The 24,901-nt window shown below is 35.3% G+C and overlaps 1 protein-coding gene across 3 annotated transcripts in view; it reads right to left on the reverse strand.

Moving 5' to 3' along the window:
• Positions 1 to 1,338: 1,338 nt before the first annotated feature.
• Positions 1,339 to 24,901, reverse strand: part of LOC149801844 (uncharacterized) — a 115,753-nt gene continuing 92,190 nt past the window's right edge. For all 3 annotated transcript variants that reach the window (XM_089956214.1, XM_089956215.1, XM_089956213.1), the window contains exons 38-42: positions 23,039 to 23,130; positions 19,368 to 19,436; positions 16,239 to 16,441; positions 11,584 to 11,662; positions 1,339 to 6,089 (exon numbers count right to left, since the gene is read on the reverse strand). In XM_089956214.1, the coding sequence (XP_089812340.1) occupies positions 6,039 to 6,089; positions 11,584 to 11,662; positions 16,239 to 16,441; positions 19,368 to 19,436; positions 23,039 to 23,130 (494 nt within the window). In that variant the 3' untranslated portion in view covers positions 1,339 to 6,038. The remainder of the gene's footprint in view (positions 6,090 to 11,583; positions 11,663 to 16,238; positions 16,442 to 19,367; positions 19,437 to 23,038; positions 23,131 to 24,901) is intronic.

Raw genomic sequence — 24,901 nt, forward strand, 5'->3', positions numbered from 1 at the left:
GTTGCAAATCTTCCTGTCCCCAGTAGGACAGGGAGAGACCCAGGGACAAATATTGGCTACATAAGTGACTGGGCCTTAATTGTATATATGGTTACTGGGTGGGTATCTCATTGGCGACCAAACAGGGATTCAAAGGCAAGGTCCCACGGTATAAGTGCAGACCAAGCACAAAATGCTGCCACACACACACACACACACACAATTTGCCCCCTTTAGTGCAAGGTTATTAACAGTCTCTCTCTAGGTTATAACCCTGAGAGTATGGAAACTCCCAGGGGCAATTTTGATTCAAACAAAGAAAATTAAATGGCGCTTGTACAACATTCTGAACATGAAAGCATTCTCAATTTTGCAAGAAGTTGTCCCACCTGTAAAAAATCATCTGCTACCCAACCGGACAACTCGCCACTAGCACAGGATTCTCAAGAAATTCTCTGGTGTATAGTCTGTTTCTAAATTCTTTAGTACTGTTTCCCCTAAACAAGATGTAAACACATTACATCCTGTTCATTATTGTTCCTCTTCTGCATAATAGCTTATTTTTCTATAAAATGTTGAATTTTACAAAAACATTTACAAGATCGGTTTAGTTTGCTTATTATCTCTTGCCATTTATTGTCATGTTGATTTTTGTAAAACTAGCTATAAACCTGACCTAATTTCTTGACTAAACTGCTGACAGAAACAGTCCAAAGTAATGCATTTCATTTCCATAGGGGGATGGATAAACATTACATTTTTTCAAATCTGTGCACAGAATAGGCCAACATATCGTGAGTCATGAAAACAACACAGGGTTGGTATCCGGTGTGTCCAAAATTAATATTATTTTGAACAGAATATTCTGGTGACAATTGCCTCTTTGCAAATGGTAAGCATTATGGTATTTTACTGTCATCAATCCGTCGAATTCGGTATGCATTTTGCTTCAGTATTGGAGACTGAAACCTTAGGTGCGCAGAAATGCCCAACAGCATTGTGTATGTATATACATGTATATATGTGTGTGTGTATGTATGCGTGTGTTTCAGTGGGCACGAGATCTACGCTGTCCATTAATTTCCTGTTGGAGCAATACTGGATCCACCACCGATTACATACTATTATGCTGTTATACTACTGCATAACAAGTGCTTATCTTATGTTACTGTGATTACAGCCAAATAATGCACTAACACTGGATTATCTTCAGGATGTACTGTAGAGCATAAAACAATGTAAACTGTGATAAAGTCTACACAACAACCCTAAAGATGTTACAGATGATCTGCCATTATTTCTTGAAAAAGATAATAATGCTGAAGTACACTAAATTCTTAACAAAAAAACCCACTCTACTGAGAGTTAATTGCACTTTATTTAACAGAGAAATGTTAGAATGTATTTGCTAAGTAGAAAGTGGTTTAAATTATTTTTCCACTGTCCCAGCAGTGGTAGTCTTATATCTGTATAACACAGGCAAGATCTTAACAAAATCTTAAAATATTTGTAACAAACTGTTATCAAACTGTTTACATGTACCAAATATTGAAGAATAAAAGAGAATGCATGTACTAAACAAAAAAGATGCAACCCAAAAGAGAGAATTAAGTGAAAGAAATTGTCTCAAGCTCATAATTTAAGTTCAAGCTACCAGGTTTATTATCAGTCAAGTTTTATAAATTCCAGGTAGGTTGCTACAAGATGAAGAAATCATTGTTGGTAAATCGTCACATACTGATTTTCAAATTATTGCTTCATTTAATCATTAATTAATATACTTTTTTTAAACTGACAACTGAACAATCTTGTCATCTTTAATGACTCTAATTGAAACCCAAAAACATTAAAAAATTCCTTTATACAAGTATATATACTTTAAAAAAATCCACACAACCATTTAAGAGACCTGCAGTTTGATATATTACTTTTTTAAAGCTTTTCTTCTCGGTGAAAGTAGTCCATCATTTTTGCATCATGGAGATCTAGCCATTTACACTGCAATTTGCACCATGGAGATCTAGCCATTCACACTGCAATTTGCACCATGGAGATCCAGCCATTCACACTGCAATTTGCACCATGGAGATCTAGCCAGTCACACTGCAATTTGCACCATAGAGATCTAGCCATTCACACTGCAATTTGCATCATGGAGATCTAGCCATTCACGCTGCAATTTGCACCATAGAGACCTAGCCATTCACATTGCAATTTGCACCATGGAGATCTAGCCATTCACACTGCAATTTGCACCATAGAGATCTAGCCATTCACACTGCAATTTGCACCATGGAGATCTAGCCATTCACACTGCAATTTGCATCATGGAGATCTAGCCATTCACACTGCAATTTGCACCATAGAGATCTAGCCATTCACACTGCAATTTGCAAGTATATACTGATGTAAATTTTTGGTGTTGGAAATAAAACTAGGCCTTAAGTCAACTTTTGATTCTAATTGTTAAAAATTTAATTTTCATAGTACATCATCAATCTATTATTTGTTTGTACTTTTTAACTGTTAATATTTCAAATTTGGTTTTTTACTCAATCTCTGCTATTGTTTTTACTTAAGAATAATCAGAAATTCATAATACACCAAAAAGAATTAAAAAGTTTTTGAAAAATTACAGATATTTTATACTGAATATGTCTTGTGAAAATATTGTTTCAAGAAGAAACAAGAGTCCTTCAAAGGGACTGATGCCGGGTGAAAATAAATTCCTGGAATTGAAGATATCTGATGAGTGTTGAAACTATCTCTGATATTCTTCACAGATTAAAAGGATTTTTAAATTAGCTGATGCAGTGGACATACTGGATTTTAGATTGCTACCAATTTACTTCAGAACATTAGCAGACATGCAAACCCTAAGACTTCCTCAGGAAGGCAATAAATATTTTTTGTAAGTTAGACAAATTTTCAGTAAGGTAAAACACAATATAATCTACTGCTCTTGCTGACTTGGAAAACATGCATTTAAACAGTTCAGAATTGTCATCTGAGGTTGATCAGTGCAGGCCAACATTATGTTCAACAAAAAAGTTAATAAAGTACACTTAGAACTTAATTACCTTCAGTACAATTTCAATAACAGCAGTTATGAAACATACAGAGCTCAAAGGTTTCTAACCTTGCTGTTTGTCTTGAATTTCACATATCACCAGCTATCCTGCCATGAGATGTACTCAAATCAATACAAAATGTCCAAGCAATTTAATTATTGACTTTCCTGCTATTTTGCCCTGAGAATCTTAATGTTCTTTTTTCTGTGCTGAGTCTTTAAACTTTTTAAGAGGCTTATCATCTTTTTCATATGCAACGTGTTTATGCCATTTTTAAAAATCCTATATCAGCTACACTTAGATAATGCAGGATTTTTTGTTTGAAAAATATAAGCAGTTTAAAGTGTCTGAGGTACTCCATTAGGATTAGACTGGTTCCCTAAAGAACTCCACAGAATCTAATATTATACCCATAGCCAGATCAAAAACATGGACAAGTAAGTAATCAGATTTGATCATGAAGACCATAATGTCATAATTATTGCTATGTTCTGGCAAGTCAATAACTTAAGGGTCATTTCAGTAAGGCTTAGGTTAAAATGAAAGGGTTGGAATGTCTGCAGTAGAAGTCTTTTGATGAAAACCCTAGGTCATAATGATCATCCATCCTGGGGGAGTAGTGACAACAAGATTTTCAAGACAGCCCTTGTGGCAGCCTTATTTGATGTATGTCTGGCACCATGTAACAAGATTTTGAAGATGGCCATTATACTGGATGTTAGATAACCATTTTAATTTATATCAACCAATTATTACATACAATAAATCTTTTAGTGATAACACTACTCTGATATGGCCATTCAATCAGGAGAATTAGTGATAACAATATTTCAAGCTGGCCACTGTGGAAGCCATATTAGACATCAGACTGACACCATTTTCATTTAGAAAGTCTTTGGTGAAAACACCATGTTAACATGACTTTCCGTTCAGAAGGATACTGATAACCATATTTTCAGGATGGGTGCCATGGTGGCCATAGTAGACATCAGATTGGCACCATTTTTACTTATGACCAACTACACATCACAAGATATGACCATCAATTCAGGACAGATAGAAGTAACAAGGTTTTCAAGATGATTGCCATGGCTGCCATATTGGAAATCAGATTGGCACCATTTTCATTTAGGACCAACTTGACCATGTGATAAGGTGTTTCATGGTAATCTTCAAGTAGTTTATGAGCAGTTATAACAAACTTGTACTAATGGATGGACAGACAATGGATGGCAGATGACGGACAATGGATGAAAGACCATTTCATAAGTTCTTCCTGTCCATGACCAGTAGAGCTAAAACTCTTGCCTATGTAAATATAGTACATACAGTAATTAGTAAAATCATTTATATGAAAATCTGGAAAAATCATTGCAAAATTATTTTTTTAAACACTGGAATGGCATATAAAGTAATTCAACTATGTACTGTATAAACTCACTTATAAGTTGAGTGTCTCTGCAAACATCATAGATCATCATCTGCAGTCACATAATATGCTCACTGATCAGTCTGTTTAAATGATTACTTCTGACAAATTGCATAGACTCAGATGTGCTGGAGCATTATGGAATAGCAGATGTGGGTCTGTGCAATTTAGTTATAAGTGATTATATACAGTAATAATGTATGTATAAAGATGGGAAAATAATCTGTCACACTATATGTTTATGGTATAATTTGTAATAAGTATTCTCACAATGAAATTACATCAAATATAAAACCATTCTTCTGTATATATTTGTGTATTTGAAACAATAACATGCACAAGCTAAAAAGGGCATATAGGCATAAAAATAAAAGAATTAAAAAATAAAAAATATTCACAGACATGTGTATGAAAACTCTCAGCAGAAATTTTTAAAAGTTCAAAAATATTAAAGGACCTGCCTTTTGGACGGAATTAGTTGTATATTAATATATCCCTGTGGACTTCTAAAACCCCAATGCCCATAAACTAACAGTTAGGGAAAACATTTCTGATTGCAAAGTTTGATTTTTCCTTTCTCTACTCTCCCTCGACTTGTACAGTTTCCACAAGATGCGGTTTTGTCATGTTGTTTTTCTAAGCATTAAAATATAAAACTGTGCCATCATTTGGAAATATTCACCTTGAAAATGAAACAAAATATTACCTTTCATCCTTATTCTAATAAAATCTCAACAGTGGACCTACTACGTTGATAACTGGTGCCAATTACTTATATTTCAGACAACTTTTCAAACACTGGAGTCTATTACTTGTATTTCAGATAAGTTTTCATACAACTGGTGTCAGATGTTATTTCAGACAAGTTTTCCAACAACTGGTGTCAATTACTTGTATTTCAGACAAGTTTTTCAGCGTGTTAGTAATATCTATATGATGTAAACACTTTTGTTGGGATAAATATATTAAATCCATCATAATAAAAGAAAACAAAGAGTGACAATAACAAGAATATACAACACTGAAGATAATATGTATAGAAAACCTGAACCACCTTACTCTTAGATATATTTGAAACAGAAGATGCTGAAAGGATAAAGTTGACAAGAAATCATTGGGTTATAACCTCGATTATATTGAAACATTTAGTAAAAACAATGAGTCTTTATCAACATGTTAAAATAAACAAAAGTTTCATTTTCAGTGCTATCGATGCATTTTGATAATGTTATATTAGTAAAAAAGGTTTATTTGATAAATTTTCCTTCCTCAAACAGTCTCTAAATTCTGATGATCTAACGTTCAATAAAAGATGTATTGGTACATTTATCACCTTCATTGCCCTCATTCCCTTAAAGTAAAATCTGGTGACTTGAGATGAAATGATCCTTAAAGTAACAACACAGAACCAAAAAGCAAAATATTCTATTTAGGATCTACATATATCACTAAATAAACATTATTGCAAAGCAATATGAAGAATATCTGATATTATATCTGTTGTCACGGTGATGATGTGAAAATTTTCCAGTATTTCACTTTGCCAAATATAATGATTTCTATATTTCTTCATCAGCGACATGTTCTCCTTGCTTTAGCTTGGCAATAATCTGAAAAATATAAATACGATCAGTCTAAATGAGTAAAATCATTTTAGATGTCAGTAAACTAACTGAACCAAGCAGCTGTCACTGCATCCAACTGATATCACGAAGAAAATCATTCTGTTTTCTCTGCCTTTATCTTGAGATATGCTGACCGATGGAGAATGTTATTTGTATTAAAACAGAAAGCATCATTAAAAACTAACAGAAAATAATTTTGTTTTTAGTTTGTGCTTCTGGCTTTTGTGTATATTGGCAAAGCAAGTAAGTGTGATTTAGTTGCAAATGCAACAAAACCTATACTGATCTTTTTATGCACACAGTAAAGCCCAACATAACTAAGATCATCTTGGTGCTTTTGAACTAATAAATAATGCACAGGATTTCATAAAAAATGAAGAAAAATGAAGAAATATACAAAGAACTTAATTAGTGTAGTGATATCTTCAATAATTTTTTTTATTTCTATCACAAAAAATTCAAATTATTACAACAAAGAAATAAAAATACATAAATCCATTCAGATTTAATACCAGGAACTAATTTATTTTTGTTGTTGTTGTTGTTGTTGTTGTAGGGTTTAACGCCATTTTTTAGCACACGATAGGCTATACATGGCGGCCAGTATTAATGGTGGAGGAAGAACACAGGAAAACCCTGGAAAGAACCACCGACCCACAATAAGTTACTGGCAAGCTTTCTCACATACCCACATTAGCCGAATCCTAGACTCGAACCCATGCAGACAGAGGTGAGATGGCAGTGATCCGTAACGGAGAGCGCTTTAGACCACTCGGCCACTCGGGGCCCCAATTTATTTTTGTGGGTATTACGTTTTAAGATTTGGGGAAAAAGTCATTTTTTATGTGTACATGTACTTAAATTTGTGTAATTTGGAAGGTGTCCTGTTGTTTCTACCAAAGAATCCTAGTTTGCATATAAATTTGTGGATTTGGGAAGGGGTCCTGTTGTTTTCACTAAAGAATCCTAGTTTGTATATTAATTTGTGGGTTAGGGAAGGGGTCCTGTTGTTTCCATGGAAGAATCCCAGTTTATGCATAAATTTGTGGATTAGGGAAGGGATCCTTTTTTCCACTGAAGAATCACAGTTCTATGTAAATTTGTAGATTAGAAATGGGGTACTGTTGTTTCCAAAGAAGAATCAATGCTTGTATATAAATTTGTGGATTAGGGAATGGGTCCTGTTGTTTCCACATAAGAATCAACGCTTGTATATAAATTCGTGAATTAGGGAAGGGGTCCTGTTGTTTCCATAGAAGTATCATAGTTTGTATTTAAATATGTCGATTAGGGAAGAAGTCCTGTTGTTTCCACAAAATAATCATAGTATTTAAATTTGTGGAATTTTAGTTTGCATGTATATAAATTTGTGGATTCGAGAAGGGGTCCTGTTGTTTCCACAGAAGAATCATAGTTTTTTGGACCTTTAAATTTGAGGTTTGTAGCAACCATGCAATAAATAAAAACTAGCATTGCACAAAAACCTAACTTACAGTATTTATTTTGTTTTAATGCTCCAGTCTTAATGCTCCAGTCTTATACATTTTCAGATATTAAGTCAGAGAAGGTATTATGGATACAGTACTGGAATTCTAGTGATGTGTATGAAAGATACAACTATAATGACACTAAGTACCATTAGACATATTCATTATAAACAAGGACTTCTCAACATTAGACACAGCATAAACAAGGACTTCTCAACAATAGACACATACAGCATAAACAAGGACTTCTCACCATTAGACACAAACAATATAAACAAGGACTTCTCACCATTAGGCACAGACAGTATAAACAAGGACTTCTCACTATTAAATATATACAGTATAAACAAGTACTTCTCACCATCAGACATATACAGTATAAACAAGGACTTCTCACCTTCAGACATGTACAGTATAAACAAGGACTTCTCACCATTAGACATATATGATATATAAAGTATAAAATAAGGACTTCTCAACCAAAGATCTGCTGCACCTCCTTTTCTTAAACATATTTAATGGATACACCAACTGTTGTCCCACTTCATAAAACTGATGTGCTCCAAGCATGAACCTCTCCAGTTTTTGGGACTTTGATCCTGAGTTTGAGTTTCTTGCTCAGAAGGCTTATATAATATAGGGTATGTAAACCATACAATTCAAAACCTGAGTTTGAGATATGTGTCACTCTCAACCAATCAAAAGTTGTGTGACAAAAGTAATATCCTTTCTGATTTACCGAGATAAAATCTCAAGCTCAAACTCAGCCTCAGATATGTAATTTTTTGGTGTGTCTGGGTTTATGCTGTTTACAACTAGGTGAGTCTGCATTTATGCTGTTTACAACTAGGTGTGCTTTACACAGGGATTTCTATCCCAATAGGAAGGGTGTAAGTGAATAACTGACTCAATCTAATTAAAAAATCTGCAGTCTCCACAAGCACCATCTGCCTGGAAATGATCTCGCTTTTGATGCACATGGTAAGCAACTATAACTACAAAACTCATTCCCCTGCCCCAGTGGCATGCCAGTCTATCAGTTTTCTACCCCTAGCAGAAGCTGGTACCTATTTACTTCTGGTCAACTAGAACAAGTAAGGATAAGTGCCTGGCAGATGGGAACAACAGACATGGCCAGGGCTCAACCCACAAACTTGCTCTTCTTAGTCCACAGTGCCAGGTTGTCTTGTATTCCTACACTTTAGACAACATTTATCTTTGTATCCTGTTTATATAGTAAAGATTGTTTATAACATTACACATGGGAATGTTTATACAGTAAAGATTGTTTATAACATTTCACATAGGACTGTTTTTATTTAATAATGTGATACCCAAGAAATATGATATCTAAAATTCATAGTTTAGTTTTAAAAATGTTTACGTACATGTTCATGTTGATTTTCATTCTGATGATATTGGACATACTTATAGCAAATAATGTATACTGGTGTTAGAAAAAGAAACCTATATGTACTTAACTAAATTTTCAAACAGGCCTGTATTTGTAAAACTAACATATTCAGTAATGTATTCAATAATAGTATATTTGTCCTTACTTATTTGGATGGAAAATAATTGTTAATAATCACATGTTAAACATTTTTCAATGATAAGCAAATGTTTATAAAGAATATCAGGTGTGTCACTCTGTGATGTATTCAATTATTAAACATATAGGAACAAAATGTTTTACCCAAGAATATAATAAGCAATCTTTACTGTATATGTTTAATAGGTAGAAGCATCAGTCTGATACAGAGGTTCCATTAAAGGCAAGTTTCAAAGTAAAGAAATTACAAAATTAGATAAATTCTTATATTCAGAACTCATTAAAATGCTGTTTTTGGAAGCAAAGAAGCTCATCTGGAAGTTAACTGAGACCTTGAAACCGCATTATTCAACAAGTAATTTAAAAGCTGATATCTCTACACTGCTGATTTCTTATGTTCTTTTCCCCATCACTTATCCAGATTACTGATCCATAAAAATAGCAATAAAATTATGATGACATGGTAATGTTTTCCCGATAAGGTGAAGAAGTTAAATTCAGGCTGATGGAAATGCATCAAATTATTAAAATCTTGCATAAAACAAACTGTATATTTCATTGTATTGTAGAAGATAAAGTGGTGTGAATACACAAAAGCTCCTCCTGTTCCTGTTTACTTTTCAATCTAAATTATTCCCTTTCATGTGTTAATATGTAGTGTTTTGACAGGGTATTTAAATAACACTCAATTCGTCAAGTAAAAGCTGAAATTAACAACAACTGTAATCCATGGTGTAGTGATGCTTCTGCACTACTTGCATCTAGTGACCATATCCATACATGATTCTGTTGGTGGTAGGACAGAAATAGCATTTTAGAGGCTGTCTATTGCACATACTATTTTATAGCTTAAGTCTACTTTCAAAAGTTAAAAGAAAAAAAGAAAAAAAACCTTCTACAAAGAAATGTTCTATCCACACATTACAGAAACAAGCCAGGACCAGTCTACTGAGTATTGGAATTGTTCCAATAGTGCAATGTAGCTAGATTAAGAATTGTGAAATAACAGCTAACATGTGTACACAACAAGCTATAAACTGATTACTTTACTGTTGTAATTTGGATAGTTTAAAATAAAGGCAATCTATTTTTTGAGGTGTTATGAGTAATAAAGTCTTTGATTAAAAATCAGTCAACCTTTGCTGCAGGTGAGATAAAAAGGAGAGACTACCCAAAGAATGATTTCAGCAGAAACATCTCGGTATGTAGTTAGATTATTTTAAACAGAAATATTTAAGGGCAGCTCTTATCTTTTTTTAGTTTAATTCATGTCAAAATGTGCATGTTCTTCCGATGATAAAATAAATTACAGTTAAGGTGTGTGCAGGTGAGTAACAAGGTCCTGAGTGGATTATAAAACTGTATTTTGAAGAAGAAATGACTTCACAAGGTATATGCAGACACTACTTCATAGGAGAAATAATTCTTCTCTAACAAACACAACCACATTGAAGGTACTTATCTGAGACTGATTGAAAGTGGATAAAGTGGTACTTGCTCACACTTTGCAAATTTTGTGGCAGAGCACTATTTATCATTCCTCACTGCAGATCATTTTACTAAACTGGTCAACATTATGTTTCCAGATTCTGTGATTGCACAGAAATTTTTATGCAAGATAATACAAATTGATATTTAGGTCCTATTCTCCCCACTAGGACTGAAAAGTTGAAAATGTGTAGAAGTCCAACATTTAGTGTCATCCTTGAGAATATATGCCATATATACTTATTTTGTTTTCAATTCCCTTAAAACACATACAATTTATGACAAGACAAACTTCTAATGGTTTAGAAGCCAACCTACTGATTAAAATTTTGAAATGTACTGATTTGATGTCCTGTTTCTGTCACATGTATGCATTATCTATGTCAATATAATGATCAATGAGGGAGCCATAGTTAATTTGGGCATTATTACTGAAGTCAAGGCTAAATTATTGTGACTGCATTTGCTGACTTTGATCACTTAATACTGATGTCATTTGCTTGATTAAAGTTGTGTCATAATCAGTGAAATCATTCAGCAGAACTGTTAAATAACCAAAAGAGCAGATGCCAAGCATGTTATGTGTATTCACTTTCATGGACATCAATTTTGAATACCTGTTTACATACCATATAATATAGGTGGTATAAAGAAGGTTAGAGGATAATGGGCAAAGGAACATGTCAAACTTGAACAGAGAAAAATGCTACCGTTTACCAAACACAGTGTCCATTTCAAATAACTTAAGCAAATTTTGAAAGTCATGTGTAGATGGCCTTATAATAAACATGCTTATATTGGATACAGGCTTATATTGGATACAGTGTTATATTGGATACAGTGTTATACTGGATACAGTGTTATAATGGACACCAAGTTTCAAAGAATCCTGAGCGTACTTATTTATAATTTCTAATGAAAGAATTTTTTTAATGTCAAATACAGTACTTACTGCTTTGAGTGTGGCAATTTCCTTGTTGTCTGCATTCTTGCTGGCATCATTTGTGATGAGTTTCACTCTTGAGGCATACCTGTGTGAGGTAAATAAGTATTCACAATAAGATCTACTTTGTTTTCACATTTATTAACATTATAATGTCTTTGACATAACAATATACAAATAAAGTAACACTGTAATGTAACGCAGTACCACAAAGTCTGTGTTGTCACAAAACATGCCAATCCTGTGTTCATCTGACAAGAAATATTTCCAGGCATATAAAAAAAAAGATAAAAAGGTAACAGAGGACCTATTCTCTCCTTATAATGCAGAAACAATGAGTATAATCAATTTTTTTGATAATACTATGCCAAATCATAGTAAATTAGAAGTACATCAACCACCACTGCTCTTCCAGGTATGAAACTGCAGGGAGGGCTTTAGAGTGCTCCTGTATTGTATGTGTTTGTGTGTGTGATTTGGATTTTTAATGTAGCTTTAAAAATTTCCAATCATATCACTATGATGTCTGCAGTGTGTCAGTTTATAGCGATGTCTAGCACTGGGGCATCATGCAGCAGACATGTAGCATGATGTCCCACCCAGTCACATTATCCTGACATCAGGCCGACCAAGTCCTAACACTAACCCCTTAATGCTGAGTGCCAAGCAAGGCAGCTGCTAGTATCATTTGAAAAAGTCTTTGGTATGACTTGGCTGGGGTTTGAACCCATCATATCCCACATTTAAGGCAGGCACTCTAACCACTTAGGCCACTGGAACAGTTGCCTGGATTATGATCAAACAAATATTATCAAAGAAATGGAGGGGGATCATTAGCAATGGTCTCATGAACAGGAGTCCTAGGCTTAGATCTGCTTCTGCACTAAGAAGACCCATGAGACAAAGAAACCCCATGGGTGAAAATCGATACTCTGAGACAATGGTTGACACTACTGAGATGGTTTTTACTACATGTTCCTGAGGAAGACAGACTTCATAATTAGGCAGTGACTGAGATTAGGTTTGTCCTGCTGTGCAGGAATCCATGACAAATCAAGAGCAAAACGAGGGATTTCAAGTCTTGATATAAAAGGTTGATTTTGTTGAAAGTTGTCCAAGTAATTTATGTAACTGGTTGAAGTGAGACACAACTCTGTCCATGATTCTGTTAATACCCAGGAATTGAAATTCAGTCTGAATGGAAGAAATGGGAATGGGAATATAAGGGTGTGAATCATGTAGGTTAAGGCTAGCTGCAAAATCTCCCTCCTGTCAATAGCTGATTTTGGCATCTTCATTCTGAAGAATGGTTCCAGAATGCATTGCTTGAGAGAACATCGATCTATGGCCCTCGGAAGCAGGTAAAGTCTGGAGTAAATCCATGTGAGTTGAATTTATTATTTAACTCTACTGCATGTTTCATAATGAGCATCTTTATTTCTTTCCACAGAATGTTTACGTTGTACAGATTTCAAAATGGATGGATGCAGTGAAGGAAGCCCTTGCTAATGGGGAGGGTGGCAGGCACTGAACATGATCCAGAGCCCATTTAGTATGATACACATAACTGATGGGTTGTCAAGACATAGTGTTTTCCATTTTGTGGTAAGGTGTAGTAGTCTACTACCCACCCACCCCACAATGGATGTCAGAATACACTATCAGTTGGCAGGGAGAGAACCTAGTTCAAACGTTTTTTCATCTTCCTGAGTTTGTTACTGGTGGCTCTTGATAACTGCATCCTTGATAAGGGAACTAGGCCAGAGGAGGGTTTACCTAGGGGTACTTCCTGTTTTCTGATCTCTCTTGGGTACCAATGCTGGGTTATTGACATGTTTGCATCTTTGGCTGGCTGTTTCCTCAATATAGCTGTATAAAATAAGGAGGTTCGAATATTGTGGTTTTGTTCTGAGAATAGCCTCTGAGTGTGAATGTTTGTAGGACCTGATCTGTTAATACAAGAGTCATGCAAGTGACTGACTCTAAAGGTCTGTTTGCAGGGTTCTCAATGGATGGTTCAAGGCTGTGTGTAGACTGCCAAAACATGGCCATCACGACAAATTCGAGCATGGATCCAATCACGAGGACATGTCAATCCTGTTAATGCTTATTAAAAAAGTATTTATAATTCATATGCCCTGAGGAAAGTTTCGACATTTCCAGGCCCACAATGTCATAAAGAAAGGTCTGTTGACATTTAGGTCAAGGAAATAGCTTTCAAAATAATGTGGATGTCAGTGACTTGACAAGACTGTAAAAGTTGTTTGAAAAGGTGCTGGTTTTTCTTAATTAAGAAATCAAGGAATTCCCTAAGGGTCCTTTCTGTAAGAGATGATTGGCAGAGGATGACAGAACTCTGAAGACAGAAGCTGGAAGACTTCATCTATCAATTCATCGAAAGCTGAGTCTTTCTGGTTATTGTCAGAGTGAGGAAGGATGATGGCACTTGAGAATGTGTCGTCTGACTTCAAACTTTGAATAATCAGGTGATAGCAAAGCCTACGGCAAATTTTGTGTTGAATGAGCTGGTTAGCATGTTGTCAGGGACTGTAAATGAAGCAAGCAGTCTATCTATGATGTGATATGGTCATCTCCAGGCAATCACTGTGTCACTGAATGTCCAAGACTGGAATCAGCATCTAGGAATATGGAGTCATCATACTAGACTGCAACAGAGCTGGAAATGGTGATGAGACTAACTCATGCATGGTACTGAATCAAATGGGATGGTTCACTGAATGAAGTGACAGTTATGCTGGTCATCCAGGGCAGGAATTGGCTTGACTGGGAGCCAGATGCTATTTGTATCTTGGTGTCTGGACTTGGTATACAAGGGTATTCCCAGCTACCTTGAACTGTTGCATCCAAACACATTTGAATCTCTGTGCACCGTCTGCACAGAAGCACACTATAATGCCTTGAGTAAACAATGGCTATTTTCAGCTGGTTTTCATGGAGCCACATTTGGGGAAGACCCACTATTAGAAACTATAGGCAATGAGGAAAAATGTCCTTGACACTAGATCACATGGTTGCTGTTTAAAATATAGTCATAATCTGGTACTTAACATGTAGGCACCAATGATTTTGATAATTTATCAAATCCGGATGATTGATTGATTGATACAGATGCAGACAAAAAACCAGTAGATTCAAAGGATGAGAAAGGTCAGATATGGTTGGTCACAGAACTTTACTGATTTGATGGTGAATGCATTCTCTTAGGATTTCAAAGTGCATACAAATTATATGGTGAAATATAATTATACAGTCATAATGGTCAGATTTTACTCTTAAACCTATCTACAGATAACAATATATGTAAAAAAAGTAAAGTAGTTAACATTTGTGTTGAACTTAATATATACTGCACTGCTACAAATTCTACAGGCAGGCCTATTCACATAAGGTCATTTAGGTAATATGTGTTCTGTTTAGAGCACACTGCATTCTGTGTTTCTGGCACATGTATACTGACGGCCATACATAGTAACAAACACCAAACACTATGAGGAAACATTTTTAAGATGGTACTGATTCACCTATCATATGATGAAGTTAGATGACTTAATCACAAAACATTCACTGACAATGAAGACAGAGTGAGATTGAGATGGTGATGATTTCATTACAAAACATTCACTAACAATGAAGACAGAGTGAGATTGAGATGATGATGACTTAATTAAAAAACATTCACTGACAATGAAGACAGAGTGAGATTGAGATGGTGATGACAATTACAAAACATTCACTGACAATAAAGACAGAGTGAGATTGAGATGGTGATGACAATTACAAAACATTCACTGACAATGAAGACAGTGAGATTGAGATGGTGATGACATAATTACAAAACATTCACTAACAATGAAGACAGTGAGATTGAGATGGTGATGACTTAATTACAAAACATTCACTGACAATGAAGACAGAGTGAGATTGAGATGGTGATGACTTTATCACAAAACATTCACTGACAATGAAGGCAGAGTGAGATTGAGATGGTGATGACTTAATTACAAAACATTCACTGACAATGAAGACAGAGTGAGATTGAGATGGTGATGACTTAATTACAAAACATTCACTGACAATGAAGACAGAGTGAGATTGAGATGGTGATGACAATTTCAAAACATTCACTGACAATGAAGACAGAGTGAGATTGAGATGGTGATGACAATTACAGAACATTCTTTGACAATGAAGACAGAGTGAGATTGAGATGGTAAAACTCATGAGGTACATACACTGAGGTAAGAAAAATTTTAAGAGTTGCTCAACGAATGAAAAAGCATAAAGTGCATTGGTATTTGCGAGGCTGTGATAAAAGCAGGCTAATCAGGCATGAGCAGAAGTAGTACTGTCTATTGATGGGATTTGGTGCCAATATCTCTATCCAAGAGGAGACCACCCTAGTCTTACTTCTGCCATTGCAAGCAGATGACCCTTTAACACTTTTGTTGCTAAAACACACCAAAAGATGTGATAAATGTCTTTTAGCTTGGGAAGTCAGCTTGTGAGGTTGTGCATGTATACTGAACTTTGAATGATTGGGTACAAACATCGTATGTTTGGGTGGAAAAATTTTATTGTTGGGTAGAAAAATTGTTGATTAAATAGAAACATCACATAAATAAGTATCTGCTAACTTGACTTACGTGAGGGATATAACTGTCTCGTCCATGTTGTAATCAGCAGGGGAAATATTCACAAACATAAGTGTCTTGGCATTGCCTCCAAGAGAGTCCTGCATCAGCATGGTTAGTTTGTTGTTTCTGTATGGGATAAATTGCTGCTCACTGCTCAGAGCTGAGATTACATCTCCCAGGGCTGACAGGGACTTGTTGATTGACATGGCTTCCTGAAATAATAATAATAATAATAATAATAATAATAATAACAAGGACTTTGTATAGCACCTAATCTTTAGAAGCTCTAAGCACTTTACAACATTAGACAACACCTATAACATAAAAAACCCATATATAATGATATGATTACAAAAACAAACACCATGAAATTAGAAAACATAAAAACATGCTGAAAATATTTAAGGTAGGAAACATTAGGTCTTTGTTTGTTCTTGCAGTTGAAATAGGGAAGTTTAAAGAGCACTCTTGAATGGGATCACTGTCTTTGTGCCTAAGTTCAGTGGGCAATTTTTTCCACATTACTGGGCCCTGGTATGCAAAAGAATGTTGTCCATATGACTTTGTTTTCATAGTGGGAATAATGAGTATGCGATTGTCAGAAGAGGAACGTAAGTATAATGCTGGTGTGTACACATGGGTGAGGTTGGATAGGTATGTTGGACTGGAGTCTGTCAGTGAAACGTAGCACAGAGAACAAATTTTGTGTTTGATTCTGGATTGAATGGATAGCCAGTGTAGGGTATAGAGCAGTGAGGAGGTGTGCTCTGATCATGGTACTCTAAGGATGGGAATATGAGAATTATGTGAAGATATCAAATAATGTGTTCTTGAAAGACCTCTATGTAAAATAATTTGTGACATGTTTAATTTATATATAGAGTAGCCATATTTGCTAGTCTATAAGGCATGCCCAAATCTAGACATTGAATAACTGTCACATACTGTGTTTTGCCTGATCCAAGTGTAGGCTGTTTGTTTCACTTATTGTTTAAAACAATCCTCGTTCATTTTGTGTTACTAAAACTATGCAATATCTTACTTTATTGTATACTTCATAAATAGTCCCATTAATTTAACATTGTTGCTACTGGTCAATATACAGCAGTACTGAATGTACTTAAATAAAAATATTCACCATTTCCTTATATGGTAAAAACATGCCTGTGTTCAATGAACTGCTTCTAGATACAGTTAAATAAGAATGGTAATGGAATCATGGAATGCTGACCATGTCATAAATCTGATGGTCACAATATGCCACCAAAGACTGTAACCCTTTCCACCTGACACCATTGCTACAGAAAGGTAGATCTAATTCTCATCCAATATAAATATATCTATTGTTCAAAATAAAGAAATCTATCATTCAAAATTAAATTCAGAAAATCTGAATACAACAAAGACTTAAATTGCAAGAAGAAAAAAAAATGAAAACAGCTGCTCTTAGTACATGAGAGAAAGAGTGTGTTATTCAAACTGACCTTTGATACAATGTATCAGTTAATCAACAAAACAACTTCCCTTTTCATATAAACAGTACACTTTTATTCACTCTGAATGGCATTTTTTAAAAATCCTTTACATGGAATTTAAAGAAACAATACCCCAGTGTAATAGCCAATTATTTTACCCTGCTGAAAGCTTCCTTGGCAACACTCATGATGCCCACTATACTTCTGAATTACCCACCACCATGCCAGAAGCATTGAGACAGTTGCAGTGACTAATGTAATCCAAGCCTGAATTTTTTTGGTTCCTTTTTTCATAATGGTATCTTCAATTTTCATTGATGTATTGCATCATTTTTTCCTAATTATCAGTATTTCATTGTGTTTCTTTGGCTACATGACATTCTTTTTGTCTTTAACATACACAACATTCTATCACCTTTAATATACTTTATCTTGTTCGGTTTTTAAAAAGGATCATCCCATGTACAACTGTACCTCCATTGCAGTAAAAGTAGCATGTATTACTGCATGGTGTTCAGGTTTCATTCATTAAATGAACAACATGTAATATGTACAATAAAATGTTGAAATATTTTATCTGTTTCATTTGTGTTATTCCTATAACATAACATAATGATTAATATGCTTGTTTTTAATTACATAATAAGAAGGAAACTGAATAAGAAATGAAAAATATTGGGCCCTTGATCATGTAGTATATAAAGCCTTCGCAACCTCACGCATCTTCTGCCACATGACCCCTGGGTCCAATATTTTTTAATAACCTATATGTATTTAATGTAGATAAGGTGCGGTTGTAGCCAAACTTTTGCACATACTTTTGCAAACCATGTGATGTGGGACTCCCTTTTTTGTACAAAAACATGACATCCACAGACTTATGGCAAGGTAATAGATTTTGTACAAAATGGAAGCCATATGAGACCACAGATCTGGGTCTACGCTGTTTGCATTATACCTGCATGGAAGCCATATGAGACCAAAAATCTGGGTCTATTCTTTTTGCATTACCTGCATGGAAGCCATATGAGACCAGAGATCTGGGTCTATTCTTTCTGCATTACTTGCATGGAAGCAATATGAGACCAAAAATCTGGGTCTATTCTTTTTGCATTACCTGCATGGAAGCCATATGAGACCAGAGATCTGGGTCTATTCTTTTTGCATTACTTGCATGGAAGCCATATGAGACCAAAAATCTGGGTCTGTTCTGTTTGCAGTATAACTGTATGGAAGCCTTGTGAGACCATATATCTCAGCATATGCTGTCTACAGTATACCTGTATGGAAGCCAGGGGAGTTCCACTGATTGATTTTATGATAATAATTCTTACAGAATGAGACCATTATCCATGTTGAAATAACCCCAATTTATAAGTTCAAGTTTTGAGTCCAGTTTAAAATATTTTGCATTTCATTTTCAGGTACTTTTGAGATACTTAAGTCTATTCCAGCTGACCTGACATGGGGATTTTATGAAGTGAGCAGCTTGGAAATATTAAAATTACTCAACACATTGAATAAATAGTTTTATGTTGTGTTCTGCTTTTAATTTTTGTGTTCTCACTCAAAATATGCAAACCCCAAACTTGGTTGGTGCCCACCTCAATGATCAACACTAGTGTAATGAAAACTGCAGTAACCTAATGTACTCCATACTGACCTTGAGCTGTTGGGCGGCAGCTCCAGTCTTCCCCACTCTCTCACTGCCTGCCAGATCCACCAAACTCAACTGAAGGAAAACAAATACAAACTGCATGAATTTTTTGTCATACATATTCCAAGTAAGCTGGTTTGAGCCATGCAATGTTATGACATCAGCCCATTCAAAAATTAGAATTTAATATACTGATGACTGCATAGTTCCTTATTTGAAATAAAGAAAAGAAGGTACTTTTGCATGTGATCTGTGAGTGTTGGAATCATTTGGTGACTTTTTTCTTCTTCAGAAAAACAATCAATGTATAAAGCTACCAAAAATATTTAAACTAAAATATGGCCATAAACTTTCTAAAGTTACAACTGAATGGTAAGAAATAAAATTTCTGAAATCTTCACTGTGCTATTATTTTATTACTAATGTCTTGATAAATTTTAAAGTATCAATCAACAGATTTCATGAAAGCATGTAATTTAACAACTTGCTAACACAGGTGCTATACAATACCCCCCCCCCCCCCATAAGTTTACTTCTTTTCACTTTCTTGCTACTTCATATTAAACACAAATCAGGTTTTAACAAATTTGATATGCACCCATACCCTGCTGACATGTTCAAGACCATACCTGTGTAAAAGGGCCTGTACTGACAAGGATAAAAGGTATTTATGGAGTAGCAAATTTGAAAAATGAATTTGAAATGGTTAGAAAGTAAAGAATACAGTTACCAATATTAGCTACCAAGACAGGAATGATTTATTTCTTGCATGGATTTAAACAGTGAACATTGTTGGGGTTGGGGTACTGTAGAAACATCCTACAGCTTTTAGAGCAGACCATTTTTAAACAAAACATTTTAATGATTGTGAGTTTACTTGTAGAGATTTGGTTCCTTATTTTTTTTAATATGAAGGTTTGGCCCTGGCAAGCTTGCAGTCAGGTTCAGTAACAGGTGCTGCACCCAAATTTTGATTGTCCCTAAATTGTCACTTTATTTTGGTTCTGCAACTCACCAATGCCAGATTTCTGCATCATTTTCAAGCAAGATTGTGGCAAGAGTTTAAATCATTTAATGTTATTCCTAACATCATTTTTAGATTCTTATTTATTCCCTTTATCTTAACTTTAATAGGGTTATATAGTGCTGCAGAACAAGATCCTGCAGGGCTAAATTGTTTTGAGAAAGGAAATAAAAATTGCATTCTTCTTTTTAATTGTCCTTGTTTAAATTAAATTTGTTATTATGCCTTTTCAACATTTAATTTCATAATACTCTTGTAAGGGAGGTTGGGCTGACCAGCATGCCATCTGTTTTAGTCCATCCAGCATGTATACAGATTCATATTAACACTACTTTCAGGTTCAAAATTACACACTGGTATCTCCATTAACACTTTGCAGCTCCTATAATCTAATATACTTCATACTAAAAGAAAAAGAATTGTCATCATAACTATCATCAGCCAGTATTTGCCACATGAAACTGTCATCTAAAGATAAACCACACTGAGAATCAGCCATTTTGGGTTTTCCAGGTGGCCCGTATTTAAACTTCCATGATGCAAGGTTCAAATGACAACATAATGCTTGTTACCAAATTAAATTTACTTTGATAACCATTCATGTAAAGCAAAGAACCAAGATGTCTAAACAGTTGCTTTCCTGAAAAGGAACAGATGTAGCAACAAGTGCTATGATACCTCTAACAGCAGCATGACTTGTGTTGCAAGAAGAACTTTAAGGGTGAATGGCTGAATAAAAATTGTATAAAGCACTAAGTACGTTTTCATATGTGTGCCTTTGAACTAATCTGCAGGAGTTCTTGTGCATCTCTGCTCACAGAGTACAATATTTGTAAAAAACCTTTTATAAATTCATACAATCACATGCCCAGACAGCATATCTGCAACATGACCATCCATTGGGGAGAAACAACAATAACAAGATTTCAAGACAGCCACCACAGCAACCATACTGGATGTTATATTTACACCATTTTCATTTAAGACCAACCAGACATGATAGGAAATCTTCTATGAAAATGCAATGTCACTGTCAACATGCTTCAAAGAAGTAGTCATATCAAGATTTTGTGGCCATGATGGAGGTCAGATCATCATTCTGTTTAGTACCAACAAGGCATACAAAAATCTGTAAGTCAATCTGTTCAGTAAGAGTAGCAGTAACAAGATTTTCAAAATGGCTGCCATTGTGGTGGCTATAGCTGATGTTTTATCAGCATTATTTTCATTTAGGACCACCTGAATATTATAATTAGTCTTTTAATGAAAAACCTCATGTTGGTATTACCACTGTGGCATCCAAAGTGAAAAAGTACATGTTAATATGACCATATGTTCAGCAGAAGAAGGAATAACAAAGTTTTCAGGATGGCCACTGTGGCATCCAAACCAAATGTCTGATTGGCATGATCTTCATCTTACAACTAGACATTCAGTGGCACCCCATTTTCTTTTAGGACCAACTAGACATTCAGTGGCACCCCATTTTCTTTTATGACTAACTAGACACTGTTGAAGGTCTTTATTTGAAAACCCCTTCATTACATGATCATCCATTCAGAAGAAGAAGCAATAACAAGATTTTCAAGAACATCACCATAGTGGTGGCCAGGCTGAAAGCTGCATTGGCACCATTATCATTTAGGAACAACCAGACATCATAAAAAGTATTTTAGTGAAAACTCCATGTTGATATGACCATCCATTCAGGAGGATTTGTGACAAGATTCTCAAGATAAATATCACGGTGTCAAGGTCATGGAAGTCCAGTCAGAACCATTTTTTGTCTAGGACCAAGAAGATATCAACCGAAGTCTTTTCCTGAAAACCCAAATGAAAATATCATTCAGGAGGAGCAGCAAACAGAATTTTCAGAATGGATGCTATGGTGACCAATTGAATATCAATGGGAATGTCTGATTGGCACCATTTAAATCTAGGACCAAAGAAAGTAATAAGACTTTGTGTGAAAATGCCATGTAAGTATGATCAGCTATTCAGATTTAGTAGCAATAATAAGACTGTCAACATGGCTGCTGTAGTGGCTACACTGGATGTTGGAGAGGCACCATTTAGGACCAATCAAACATCATAACAGGTTCTTGAGTGAAAACCCCATATCAATATGATCATCCATTCAGGAGCTGCAATATCAAGAATATCAAAATGGCTGCCATGGTGTCCATGTTTGATGTTAAATGGGCTCCATGTTCACTTAAGACCAACTAAATATCATTAGAAGTCTTTTTGTGACCCCCATGTCAATATGACCATCAATTGATGAGGAGTACTCACCGTAAGAATTTCAATGGTGGCCATAATGGCTGTCTGAGTGACAATATTTTTATTTAGGCCCAGCAAGATCTTGGAATGAAGGTATGTGTAAAGTTTCATTGTATTAGAGTAGCAATAGTAAACTTGTGCTAATGGATGGCAAGCCATTGTTTATGACAAGAAGAGTTAAACTCAATAAAAAATAATTAGAAATTCTCAACATTGCTGATTTGAGCATCATTCTGCAAATACATTAAAGTTTTAACTGTTTGTGGAAAAATCTGCCGATATGGTCAACTGAATAGCTAACAAACAAAAATACAATTCAGATATTGACAGAAATTAAATCACAGTTGGTTACCTATATGACAAAACTCACCTTGCCAGTAAGGACTTGCCCTGTGGTGTTGTTGGTACTCTCAATTAGAATCCCAATTATAAGATGTGATCGGGAGCTTTCAGCATTCATTTCTGAAGAGAAAAAAAATGGTGCTGAATATTTGCTTGCCAAACCTTCTATTCATGCTTGTAACAACTTTGTTATACAATATGAACACTGCAGATTAGCAACTGGGACATTTTCTTTATGGCAAATGCATTCTGAATTTACTGATTATGCAGAAACATACCTTTAAGAAAAATTGATGTATCTAAGTTAGCATAAAAGTCAACAGGGTTCAGGTTATTTTCAATTTTACTTGTCTCTAATTACATTTTTTTAATTCTATTTGTCACAGAAAACATTTATCTGATTAACCATTTTTAAGAACTAACAGCTCTAGACTTGAGCTTATGTTTGGTCTAAAGCTGTGGGGGATTTTACCCAGCTTTGTAAATGGTTTTAAAGCTATTCCAAATAGCAAAGTTTTCAGTAAATTATGAGATGACTCTGTTCTAGTGATATGAACCATGATGAGAGGGCTTGAGGGGTTATGTCCTTATTCCTATGTTTAACTGGGAGTAAGAAGCATCATTAAGTTCCACAAACTGGTTCAGTCTGGTTTAGATAAAGCCTGAGCTCATAAACCAGGTTACATCTGAAAGCCTCTTGGATTGTGTTGATACAGGAGAGACGACATATGATGACTTTTTGATTGTCCACTGATGGCAGCCAATTCCTGGAGATGAAATTGGACTGCCAAGCCATCTGATTGACACTTAAGATAGGCTCGGTCAACAGAAAGGGCATATAATTCACTGACTCTGCATGCCAAAGCAAATACTATCAGGAAACTGGTATTGTATGAAAGGAGCTTTAATGAGGTCCAAACTAAAGGCTCAAATTTGTTTGAATTCAGCCAAGTCAGAACCCAGGAAAAATTAAACTAAGGAAAGAATGTGAATGACTGAGGCCTATGCATGTCAAACCTAGACAACAGAACAGATGGGTCTATGTTATTACCAAGATCTTCCCTGCCTATTATGATGATGGAACAGGTCCAATGTCATAGAATGGTAGCCCTTAACAGTAATTGGAGCCAACCTTTTCTCCTCAAATAGGCAAATAAAAAGTCAGCTACTTGTGGGACAGAGTCACTCTGAGGGATGATGGTTTTGACTTTGCACCAGTCCTTGAAAATGTGCCACTTTCCTTCATAAACCTTGAAAGTATAGGGCCTTCTAGCTTGTGCAGTTCATTCCATGAAGGGTTGAATTGTTTCTGCTGCAATGTAAGCATGAAGAAGGAGGAGAAGACAGTCTGGGCAAGGATGGAACACATGGGTCCAAAGCTGATTGAGATGATTTGACCCGGCCGAGATCTTCCTGGGTAGACCTATCACTGCATATCATTAATCAAGGATTTGTCCCAGTTGAGAGTGGCAATCTGAATCATTTTACACTTCTGTTGCTCAATTTTGTATAAACTTTGGAACTAAGATTGTTCGGGAGTAGGCAAAGGCCTATAGACCCTTCCAACAGAGAGAAAGAGTAGCCTCAGGAAACAAAGGTGGACAGTTTGTGATTATACCTGATTGCAAAAGACTGATCATCAGGCATCCCCACAGCTAGCAAATCTAAAGAAGGACTGATGGATGGTGGGACTATTCTGCATGGAGAATCTGTCGCCCTCCTTGACAGAAAATCAGTCAATACACTGAATCTGCTTGGAATACATCTAAATGTGGAGTTGGGTTGGTTTGGTACTTCTCTGTTTGAGAAAAGTATGTCACTACTACCAAGTTGTCTGACATGATGAGCATGACCTTGATCTGAAGATGGTAATTCCAAAAACGGAAAGGTT

The sequence above is a fragment of the Sinohyriopsis cumingii genome, chromosome 4 (genome assembly GCF_028554795.1).
Source record: "Sinohyriopsis cumingii isolate HCF-2022 chromosome 4, ASM2855479v2, whole genome shotgun sequence".
NCBI lineage: Eukaryota > Metazoa > Mollusca > Bivalvia > Unionida > Unionidae > Sinohyriopsis > Sinohyriopsis cumingii.